The sequence below is a fragment of the Taurulus bubalis genome (genome assembly GCF_910589615.1).
Source record: "Taurulus bubalis genome assembly, chromosome: 9".
In the NCBI taxonomy this organism is placed as follows: domain Eukaryota; kingdom Metazoa; phylum Chordata; class Actinopteri; order Perciformes; family Cottidae; genus Taurulus; species Taurulus bubalis.
Window position 1 is genome coordinate 2,194,472 of NC_136597.1, and position 11,240 is coordinate 2,205,711.

General features: G+C 48.6%; 1 protein-coding gene across 1 annotated transcript in view; it reads left to right on the forward strand.

Annotated features, from left to right (window-relative positions):
* Positions 1-7,275, forward strand: part of LOC306741738 (aminopeptidase N-like) — a gene marked incomplete at its 5' end in the record, with an annotated part of 41,243 nt that extends 33,968 nt beyond the window's left edge. The window contains 2 exons of the mRNA XM_079224054.1: positions 3,496-3,559; positions 6,799-7,275. Of these exons, the coding sequence (XP_079080180.1) occupies positions 3,496-3,559; positions 6,799-6,942 (208 nt within the window). The 3' untranslated portion in view covers positions 6,943-7,275. The remainder of the gene's footprint in view (positions 1-3,495; positions 3,560-6,798) is intronic.
* Positions 7,276-11,240: the final 3,965 nt, after the last annotated feature.

Here is an 11,240-nt window from a genome sequence, read left to right on the forward strand (position 1 = left end):
TAATGGTTCTGTGCAGCCGCTCAGCAGCTGAGAGACCAAGCATGAGATGGGAGAATGAGTTACCAATACGACCCATGCGTGCTGCCGTGTTGTAAGCCTGGGAAAGCAGGTCGTCTGTGACCCGACATTGGGGTCGAGGGCACCTGGCATTCGGCCTCAGATTCTCCAACGGGGGAAATTATGAGAGACGCAATAATTCAATTCAGTTTATTTTATACAGCCCAACATCACAAATACAAGTTTGCCTCGGAGGGCTTTACTATCTGTACACATGACATCCCAATCCCGGGACCTCACATCGGATCAGGAAAAACTCCCCCAATAAAGATAGTAAAAACCCTTTCACAGGGAAAAAAGGGGAAGAAACCTGAGGGAGAGCAACAGAGGAGGATCCCTCTCCCCGGATGGACAGAAGCAATAGATGTCATGTGGCCAGAATGAATAACGTAACGGAGTTACAGCACATTCAATGAATGTGACAGAAATTATTCATATAAGGAGTAGTAAGCATGGTCCATGATCCAGATAGCCACGATCCATTAAGCAGAAGGAGGTAGAGAGGAGGGGCATCCCAGGGGCAGTGGGAGGAGAAAGCAGGGCCATGGCAGCTGGCAGGCCTGGTTCCAGGCCGGTTCCATCAGCAGGGCCATGGCAGTAGGCAGGACCGGTTCCAGGCCAGTTGCATCAGCAGGGCCATGGTTGCATCAGCAGGGCCATGGCAGTAGGCAGGACCGGTTCCAGGCCAGTTGCATCAGCAGGGCTATGGTTGCATCAGCAGGGGGGAGGACCAGGCAGCCACGAATCCATGGAAAAAGAAAGTAGAGTTAGTAATATGCATTAAAGAGACAATCATTTATCCAGAAGGAGAGAAAGAAGAGGAGAGGAGGAGCGAAAGAGGAAGAGAAGGAGAGGAGGAGCTCAGTGTATCCTAAGATGTCCCCCAGCAGTCTAGGCCTATAGCAGCATATCTAGGGGCTGGACCAGGGCAAACCTGAGCCAGCCCTAACTATAAGCCTGACACAGCCTTAACTATAAGTGCTATCAAAGAGGAAAGTCTTAAGTCTACTCTTAAATAAGGTGACTGTGTCTGCCCCCCGGACTGAAAGTGGAAGCTGATTCCACAGAAGAGGAGCCCGATAACTGAAAGCTCTAGCCCCCAACCTACTTTTTAACACTGTGGGAACCACAAGTAACCCTGCATTCAGTGAGCGTAATGCTCTCGTGGGGTAATATGGCACTATAAGGTCCTTAAGATATGATGGTGCATCTCCAGTTAAGGCTTTGTAGGTAAGGAGAAGTATTTTAAATATGATTCTCGATCTTACAGGAAGCCAGTGGAGAACAGCTAGTACAGGAGTAATGTGATCTCTCTTCTGCGTCCTCGTTAGTACACGAGCTGCAGCATTCTGGATCAATTGGAGAGATCCAAGGGATTTACCGGAGCAGCCTGATAATACGGAGTTACAGTAATCCAGTCTTGAGGTAACAAATGCGTGGATCAATGTTTCTGCATCGCTTTGAGACAGGATGTGCCGGATCTTTGAGATGTTCCGCAGGTGACAAAAGGCGGTCCTTGAGATCTGTTTCACGTGAGAGACAAAGGACAGGTCCTGGTCAAAAATAACTCAGAGATTTCTTACGGTGGTGGTAGATGCCAGAGTGATGCCATCCATAGAAACCATATCATCAGATACTTGATTTCTGAGGTGTTCTGGTCCGAGTAAAATAACTTCAGTCTTGTCTGAGTTCAGCAGCAGGAAGTTGCAGGTCATCCAGGTTTTGATGTCTTTAAGACACGCTTGAAGTTTGGCAACCTGGTGGGTTTCATCTGGCTTGATCGACAGATATAGTTGAGTATCATCGGCATAGCAGTGAATACCAGCAATAGCCGGCTCAATGGGTGGCATGCGCTCAAGGTCCCATTTTGCCGCGTAAGTGCCATGCGGATGAGGTAGGTTGGGCTGGCTCCGGCTGTCCTGATGGGGGGGAGGTCCGCCCCGCCCCTCAGGTGCTCTACCATTGCCAAACTAGCGGCCCTTACTGCATAAGGCATAATGCCGCAGTTCATACATGGGTTCTCCGAGAGACCCTCCCTCAGGTGCTCAAGGCCGAGACAGGAGGGGAAGAGGTCATGGCCGTCTTCAGGCTGAAGAGGAGCCATACAGGTCCTGCAGCCGGCAAGGTTAAACATAACTACGGCTCCGGAGAGACAGCCACTAATCGCTATGCAATTATTGGTGTCCTACCAGTAGTCCCAGCACTCTCCTTTTGGAGCACCGCTACTGTGGAACAGGACAGGCACCGTCTGTCTAGTGGGGGGGAGCAAGGGCACTCTCTTCACTAGTACAGTAGCTGTGATTCCTGCTGTCTTCTGTGGAGACCGGTCCTGTGGCAACAGTAAAGGCACAGTCTGTCTAGTGGGGGGGAGCAAGGGTACTCTCTTCACTAGTACAGTAGCTGTGGCTCCTAGTGTCCTAGCAGTCAGCTGCGCTATTGTGGAGGCCGGTCATGTGGCGAGACGACGGCACAGCTCGACATAGTTAGGGGGAGCGAGAACACTCTCTTCACCAGTACGGCAACTGTGATTCCTGGCGTCCTAGCAGTCAGCTACAGCGCCTGAGCACTGTGCTACGATGGAGGCCGGTCCTGTGGAGGCCGGTCCTGTGGCGACGGGACAGGCACAGGCTGTCTAGTGGCGGGGGAGCGAGAACACTCTCTTCACCAGTACAGCAACTGTGACTCTTGGCGTCCTAGCAGTCAACTACAGCGGGAGCACTGCGCTACTGTGGAGGCTGGTCCCGTGGCGACAGGACGTGCACAGTCTGTCTATTTGGGGGGAGCGAGAGCACTCTCCTCACCAGTACGGCAACTGTGATTCCTGGTGTCCTAGCAGTCACTACAGCGGGAACTCTGTGTTACTGTGGACTTACCTGAAAGCCGGCCGCGACGGTGTAGCATCTAGCGCAACCAAGCGGACGCGCTCTCGTTAGCACTCCATTAATTAGCCGGGACGCTCTCCGCTAACGCGGGATATGCTGCTCCTGTAGGAAACAATGTTAACGATCTCACCCGGTGATGCTTCACGGTGTGAAGACTGCAAACCTGGTGATGACCGGTAGCAACACCGCTCGGCTCACCGTCGTGGAAAGCGTCCCGTTTCCTCCTAGGAGGTTGTAGCTGTCGCAGCTATCAAAGTTTATATACACAAAACAGACAGGGCTTCGTTTCTAAAGCACACAGTGACACCGAAGATTGATTTAGATGAAGTGATCACAGGGGTTCTCTTTTAATTAATATGCATTTTGACATCAGTATGAATCATTTCCTCAAGTTTCTTTCAGAATATAATCCAGTTTATACTTGTTTACTGCATTATGTCCACCGAGCTGAAACGAGACGCGTTGACTCCACTCTTGTGGTCGTCTTGGAGGCTGTGTTTCCTTGTGGTGTTGATCTGCACCGCACTAAAAACTGTCTCTCATGTTTTGTCTCCAGGTACCAATCCATGCTGATCAGGGGCGTCACCAGCAGGTTCTCCACGCAATTTGAACTGGACGAGGTAATGTTTATGGATGTTTATATTATGTCAAAATGATAATAGTCGTCAAGTGGAGACTCCAGTCACGCCCCAATAATTGATTATAGCTGATGCGTGAGTTGCTCCACCCTGATATCTTATCAGAAGTCTCTCTGTCTCTCCGGGACCAATTTTTCTCGCTATGCCATTTTTGATATATTGTTTAAAAGACAAGGAGGATTATAGTATGTTGCCTTTTTCAACATAACATTAACAGTAAAAAGTTGGGAATGAAGCGAACTATCACAAATAGTCCGGTGTGTAAACTCACGCAAGTAAATTGTGTTGTGAATGCAGATGAATATAAAAAAAGACAGTAATTAAATCAATTAAAGACAGTGCAGATAGTGCAGATGGAAGAGTCTGGTTAACTGTTCATCAGAGTGACGGACAGTGGGAAGAAGCTGTTCCTGTGTCTAGTGGTTTTGGCGTAAAGTGCTCTGTAGCGCCTTCTAGAGGGGAGGAGTTGGAACAGCTTGTGTCCAGGGTGTGAGGGGTCTGCAGTGATGTTTCCAGCCCGCTTCCTGACTCTGGCGGTCCAGGATGGAGGGCAGGCTGGAGCCAATAATTCCCCCTGCAGACCTGACGATCCATTGGAGTCTGACTCTGTCCTGTTTGGTGGCCGATCCAAACCAGACAGTGATGGAAGAGCAGAGGGGACAGACTGGATGATGGCGGAGTAAAACAGGATTAGCAGCTGCTGAGGCAGGTTGAACTTTCTGAGCTGGCGCAGGAAGTACAGCCTCTGCTGGGCTTTTTTGCGGATGGTGTTGATGTTGGTGGTCCACTTCAGGTCCCGGGAGATTGTGGATCCGAGAAACTTGAAGGTCTCCACCGCATAAACAGTGCTGTTGTGAATGGTGAGGTGGGGTAGTGTTGGGGGGCTCCTCCTGAAGTCCACTGTCATTACTGTACAGTTTTGGCCTTGTTCAGCTCCAGGTTGTTCTGACCACACCAGAGGACCAGCTGTTCAACCTCCCGTCTGTACGCAGACTCGTCACCGTTCCTGATGAGGCCGATGACCGTTGTGTCGTTTGCGAACTTCAGGAGTTTAACAGATAGGTCCCCTGAGGTGCAGTCATTGGTGTAGAGAGAGAAGAGCAGAGGGGAAAGCCCACATCCCTGGGAAGTACCAGTGCTTATAGTCCGGGTGCTGGATATGATTTTTCTCAGCCCCAACTGCTGCGTCCTGTCTGTCAGGACAGCCACCGGCAGGTGGGGGCTTGCACGGTGAGCTGGAAGAGTTTGGGTTGAATAACCTCCGGGATAATCGTATTGAATGCCGAGTCCACAAACAGAACCCTTGCATATGTGCCTGGGGAGGTGTTGCAGTATATGGTGCAGTCCCATATTTACTGCATCATCCACCGACCTGTTTGCACGGTAGGCAAACTGCAGGGGGTCCAGCAGGGGCCCTGTGATGTCCTTCAGATGGGTCAAAACCAGCCTCTCAAAGGACTTCGTGACCACCGACGTCAGGGCGACGGGTCTGTAGTCATTTAATCCTGTGATGGAGGATTTCTTGGGGACCGGGATGATCATGGAGCGCTTGAAGCAGGAAGGGACTTCACACAGCTCCAGTGATCGGTTGAAGATCTGCTTGAAGAGGGGGGCCAGCTAGTCAGCACAGACCCTCAGGCAGGCGGGGAACACACCGTCTGGGCCCGACGCCTTCCTGATCTTCTGTCTCTGAAAGAGCCGACTCACATCCTCTTTGCAGATCTTCAGTGCCGGTGGGGGGTTGGATGGGAGAGGTGAGGCAGAGAGTGGAGGTGTTTGTTGGATGATGGAGTAGTTGGGAGGGGTGGAAGTGCGCTTGTCGAACCTGCAATAGAAGACATTCAGGTCGTCAGCCAGACGGTGATTGTCTTCAGTGGGGTACTCCTCTCTTGTAGTTGGTGAGTACTTCCAGGCCTCTCCAAACTAAAGATTGTAAAAACCCTTTCACAGAGAAAAAAAAGGAAGAACCCCTTCATAGAGCAACAGAGGAGGATCTCTCTCCCCGGATGGACAGAAGCAATAGATGTCATGTGACCAGAATGAACAACGTAACAGAGTTACAGCACATTACATGAATATGACAGGAATTGAATGAACGGCACTCTGCTGCACTTCAAATTCCCTTCAAAATAAAAGCACAGGATTTAATTTTTTTTGCCCATGCAAAGGCCCCTGACCGACTGAAAACGGGTCCGTGAACGACTGAAAACGGGTCCGTGAACGACTGAAAACGGGTCCGCAAACCATTGAACACGGGTCTGTGAACAACTGAAAACAGGTCCGCGAACGAGTGAAAATGGCTCCGCGAACGACTGAAACCGGCTCCGCGATTTCATGGCTTTCAAGTCGTCGCGGGCCACATAAAATGACGTGGCGGGCTGGATTCGGCCCGCGGGCCTTGAGTTTGACACCAGTGTAACACATTGCAATCCATTCTCACACGGCACTAGAATGCAGTGACGGCTGGTTTTATCTGCTGTAGCTAGCTAGCTAAACCTTTTCCTGGGTCGTGGCTACATGCTCTCATGCTAAAAGGCTGAGGCTAAAGCTACATGTCCCAACCATCGACTGTATTATGAAGATGGACGAAAGTCAAAACATCTCGGTATAATGCATAAGTCCCGCCCCCATCCACGTTAGCGACGGGGACATGGGCCAAACAAAGGAATCAAAGTACTTATAAAATACCTTTTTCCTAAAGGTGGTTTCTGTCATTTTAGGTAGTTCTTATCACGCTGATGTTTGTTCAAGTTTTTAATTAGTCATTTGATGCTATAAAAAGAGGTTGTGACGTCACGATGGACAGCTGTGATTGACAGCTGCTCTGACTGAAGTACCCGCGGAGTCGGAGGCTCTGGAATTGCTGTCGCGTATATCTAGCTACACAGCTACCGTGGTGCTAATGTAGCAGCTAGGCTGGGCTGTGCTAGGCTCGTTATTGGTTTGGGCGATGGTATGGTGTGTTTTTTCATAGGATTTATTAACAAGGAAAAACATTAAATAAAGCCCCGTCATGTACTTTGATATGTTAACTGTTGCTGACCTGAACTGTACAAGCTAATTTATCCAAGAAAAGAAATTGGAGACCGTCTGTCATTATACTGACTAACTCTCCTGGTGCGATGAAGACCTCATAATCACAAGAAAAAGGTCCAGTTTCTTTCCTTGATGAATGCATTGTGCGTATAACATCTAACATCCCCGTCTGTTTGTGTGTGCAGCTGAAGCGTTTTGCGACGGACTACATGCTGAGTGATCATCTACATATGCAGCAGGCCATCGAGCAAACCCAGGTCAACATCCAGTGGGTCAGCGAGAACAAAGCCAGCATTCTGGAGTGGTTTGAGAACGAAACAGCTTCGTAGAGCGGGGAAAAGAAAACCTCACCGTCTTTGATTGTGTTAGAGCCTCACAGATCATCTGCCAGTTCTCAATTCTGCTGAATCCACTTGAAACACAAGAACATTTGTCAGGAAAGTAATCACAAAATAGGACATTTAATTCCCTTTAATACATAAGACTGATACGTAGTATTGTGCTAACAAATGAGGGACGAAGTGAAGACTGTGTTTGATGTAGATACATTATTTATACCGTATATTCTATAACAACAGTCTGACCACATTAAAAAAAGATTATAACATGTGTACTTTTCAGAATCACTTTTCTGTTGTTCTTTCTTGTTGAATGTTTCTGGATTGGAACCGCCATTGGTTGTATTAATCTCCTGGGAAATATGGGTTTGGAGGACAAACAGAGTGATTGAACTCAAATTCATCAGCGTTTTGCACAAATCGACCGAAGTCCCTCTTCTTGTTCAAGGATCGTGTTTATATGTGTATCATGTCGCAATCAAGGAACCAAACTAGTTCAGTAGTAAGGGTCCCTGTGAGGGACAAGCCACTCCTTCTTTTGTCATGTTCAGTAGTAAGGGTCCCTGTGAGGGACAAGCCCCTCCTTCTTTTGTCATGTTCAGTAGTAAGGGTCCCTGTGAGGGACAAGCCACTCCTTCTTTTATCATGTTCAGTAGTAAGGGTCCCTGTGAGGGACAAGCCACTCCTTCTTTTGTCATGTTCAGTAGTAAGAGTCCCTGTGAGGGACAAGCCACTCCTTCTTTTGTCATGTTCAGTTTGTTGCTTACCTTAAATAAGTATTTTAAAGACCAACAATTGATTAACTTCATACAAAAGCAATCAGTGCTTTTGATGCTGTTCAGTTCAGTTGTTCTTACTCAGTGAGAAAAGTCCAGTCTTTGTTGGCTTGAATAAGTGCACTGAAGTCTGGTTGAATGAGGTGGAGATGTGAAGGACAGCTGAGCGATATATATGTATCTCAGTGGTCGGCTTTGCGCGATTAATGTTCACTCTGTATGCGGAGAGCGAGGCTCCTGTGAGACTGAGCGCGTTGTGAGGCGGAGCGGCTCGCGGCAGCACCTGCTGCTCGCTGAGGACAGAAACTACAGAACAAGACGTGCTTCAGTCTGATGGCAACAAGCCGGTCGCTGAGGCAGAGGAAGCGCGCACGCATATATGTAAATCGCCTTAAAAGTAAAAGCAGTGCTGCGGGCCGGACTGGGAGAGCCGTAAGATGCCCAGGTCTAAACTACGCCGTCTGGGAGAGATTTAAAGTGCAGCACCTGTGTGCGGCAGCATTAAGCCCCTCCAATGCAAAAAAACAACGAGTTAACGCATGATCAAATAATTAACGGCGTTAATAGTTTGCTGCGTTTTTAACGCGTTAACGTGCTCAGCCCTAATATATATATATATATATATATATATATATATATATATATATATATATATATATATATACTGTACATATATACGCTATATGTATATACATATATGTAGGATTTCATTTTGTTCACTGCCCACTGCAGCAAATTAGTATTACTTGAATACATTCCATTCAACTTAATTTGACTTACAACACATTTACACCATAGGCGCAGCCATGGGAGACATTTGGGGTCAAGGGCTCGTCGATATGGACTAACAGAGCCGGGAATCGAACCGCCGATCCTCTGATTGAAGGACGACCCTGCTCACCACTGAGTCACAAATAAATCCAGTTGTTCGAAGGAGAAGGTTTCACAGCAATATAAAAAATAGATATTGGAGAAGGAATGATGACCTTTTAAAACGTTTAAAGCACTGGGATCGGATCGGCTCTCAAGTTCAGGTGTCGGATATTAAGGAGGAATAAATGGAATCAGAACAGCTCTACTTTGTACCTGGAGCCTCTGCTGTGATGAGAGAAGAGTCGGTGCTTCTGCACTTCTCTGTTCTAATCAGCAGAGGTCCGTGTCGTCACATGACTCGTGTTTACGCTGCACTAGTGAAGCATTCTGTCTTCAGTCCAGGACTTGTCTGTGTGTCTGTGTTCAGAACGTATCTACGCACACCTGAGGTGTAGATGATGATGATGTATGTTTTTGGAGTGTAGAACATTTCACAAGATTCTTCATAAAGAACTGTATTCAATCTTAACTGTCATTCTTAAGCGTGTGTCAGAATCAGAATCAGAAACCGTTTATTGCTAGGAATGTTTACACAAACGAGGAATTTTTCTAGGCGGAAGGTGCATACATTAGATATGAGACGTTAGACGAGACAAACAACAATCAACGACAACAACAGTGCAATGATATTAAATCAAGTATAAGATAAACTGCTCAGACAAGCAGATAACGTTAATGTAAGTGTATGTTAAAGTGACGTGTGTTTAAGTTAAAGTGTATGTAAATGGCATGAGTGTTTAAATATGAAGTGTGCATGGGAATGACCGGTAAGAAGAAAGAAAAGAATAAAAAAATAGTCCAAAAAATAGTCCTCGGGGTGACAGAATCAGTCGGTGGGGGACCCGGGCTCTGTTGATGAGCCCGACTGCCGACAGGAAAAAACTGTTGGTGTGGCGTGAGGTCTTGGTCCTGATGGACCTCAACCTCCTGCCAGAGGGAAGGAACTCGAACAGGTTGTGAACAGGGTGAGATGGGTCAGTGACAATCTTCCTAGCTCGCTTCAGAGTCCTGGAGGGATGGCAAATTGCAGCCAATCACCTCTCAGCAGAGCGGATGATGCGCTGCAGCCTGGCCTTGTCCTTGGCAGTGGCTGCAGCGTGCCAGACGGAGATGGAGGAGCAGAGGATGGACTCAACGATGGCAGTGTAGAATTGCACCATAATTTTCTTTGGCAGGTTGAATTTCTTCAGCTGCCTCAGGAAGAACATCCTCTGCTGGGCCTTCTTTGTGATGGAGCTGATGTTCAGCTCCCACTTGAGGTCCTGGGTTAGATGGCCCAGGAATAGGAAGTTCACAAACAGTATCCTGGCGTAGGTTCCTGGGGAGTCCAGATGCTGGAGGATGTAGTGGAGGGCCATGTTGACAGCATCGTCTACAGACCTGTTGGCCCTGTAGGCAAACTGCAGAGGGTCCAGGAGTGGGTCAGTCAGAGTTTTGAGGTGGGACTTCATGACCACAGAGGTCAGGGCGACGGGCCTGTAGTCATTGAGTCCTGTGATCCTGGGTTTCTTGGGGACGGGGATGATGGTGGAGGCCTTGAAGCAGGCTGGTACATGGCATGTCTCCAGGGAGGTGTTGAAGATCTCAGTGAACACCGGGGACAGCTGATCAGCGCAGTGCTTCAGGGTGGAGGGGGAGACAGAGTCCGGGCCCGCTGCTTTGCGGGGGTTCTGTTTTTTAAACAGTCTGTTGACGTCCCTCTCCAGAATAGTGAGGGTCGTCACTGGGGAGGGCGGTGATAGGGAGGCGCGAGCCCCTGATGGGCTGGGGGAGGGTGGGCTGATGGTCTGTGGCTGGCTGATGGGCCTGTGGGGGATGGCGTCAGTACTGCTTCATTGCCTATCGAAACGACAGTAGAACTCGTTCAGCTCATCTGCTAGACAGAGGTCGTTCATGGCGTGTGTTTTTTTGGTTTGTAGCTGGTGATCTGCCTGAGCCCTCTCCAGACAGAAGCAGAGTCACTTGCTGATAGCTGTTGTTGCAGTTTCTCAGAGTACTGTCGTTTAGCATCTCTCACCGCCTTGCTAAACCTGTATTTTGACTTTGTGTACAAGTCCTTGTCCCCACTCCTGAATGCCTGGTCCTTTTGCAGCCGTAGCTTCCTGAGTTCCGCTGTGAACCAGGGTTTGTCGTTGTTATAACTCACCCTGGAGCTGGTTGGAACACTGCTGTCCTCACAGAAGCTGATGTATGAAGTTACAGCCTCTGTGTACTCATCCAGACTGTTGGTAGCAGTCCTGAAGACATCCCAGTCGGTACAGTCCAGGCACGCCCGAAGATCCTCCATGGCCTCACTGGTCCACTTCTTGAATTTCCTCACCACAGGTTTGCAGAGCTTTAGTTTCTGCCTGTATGAGGGAACCAGGTGAACCATAGCGTGGTCAGAGTTTCCCAGAGCAGCGCGGGGGATGGCGTGATCAGCCCCACTGATTGTGGTGTAGCAGTGGTCCAGAATGCTCTTCTCTCTAGTTGGGCATTTAATAAACTGTATTTAGGGAGTTCATGGCTGAGACCGCAGTAACCTCCTCCAGATGTTTGCGAGCACCATTTGACTGATTATTTACAGAGAGGCCGATAAATGTCGCCCTCTCCGCACTAAACACTCACTCTTTGCTCCTTTGGCAATGCCGAGTTAATGCT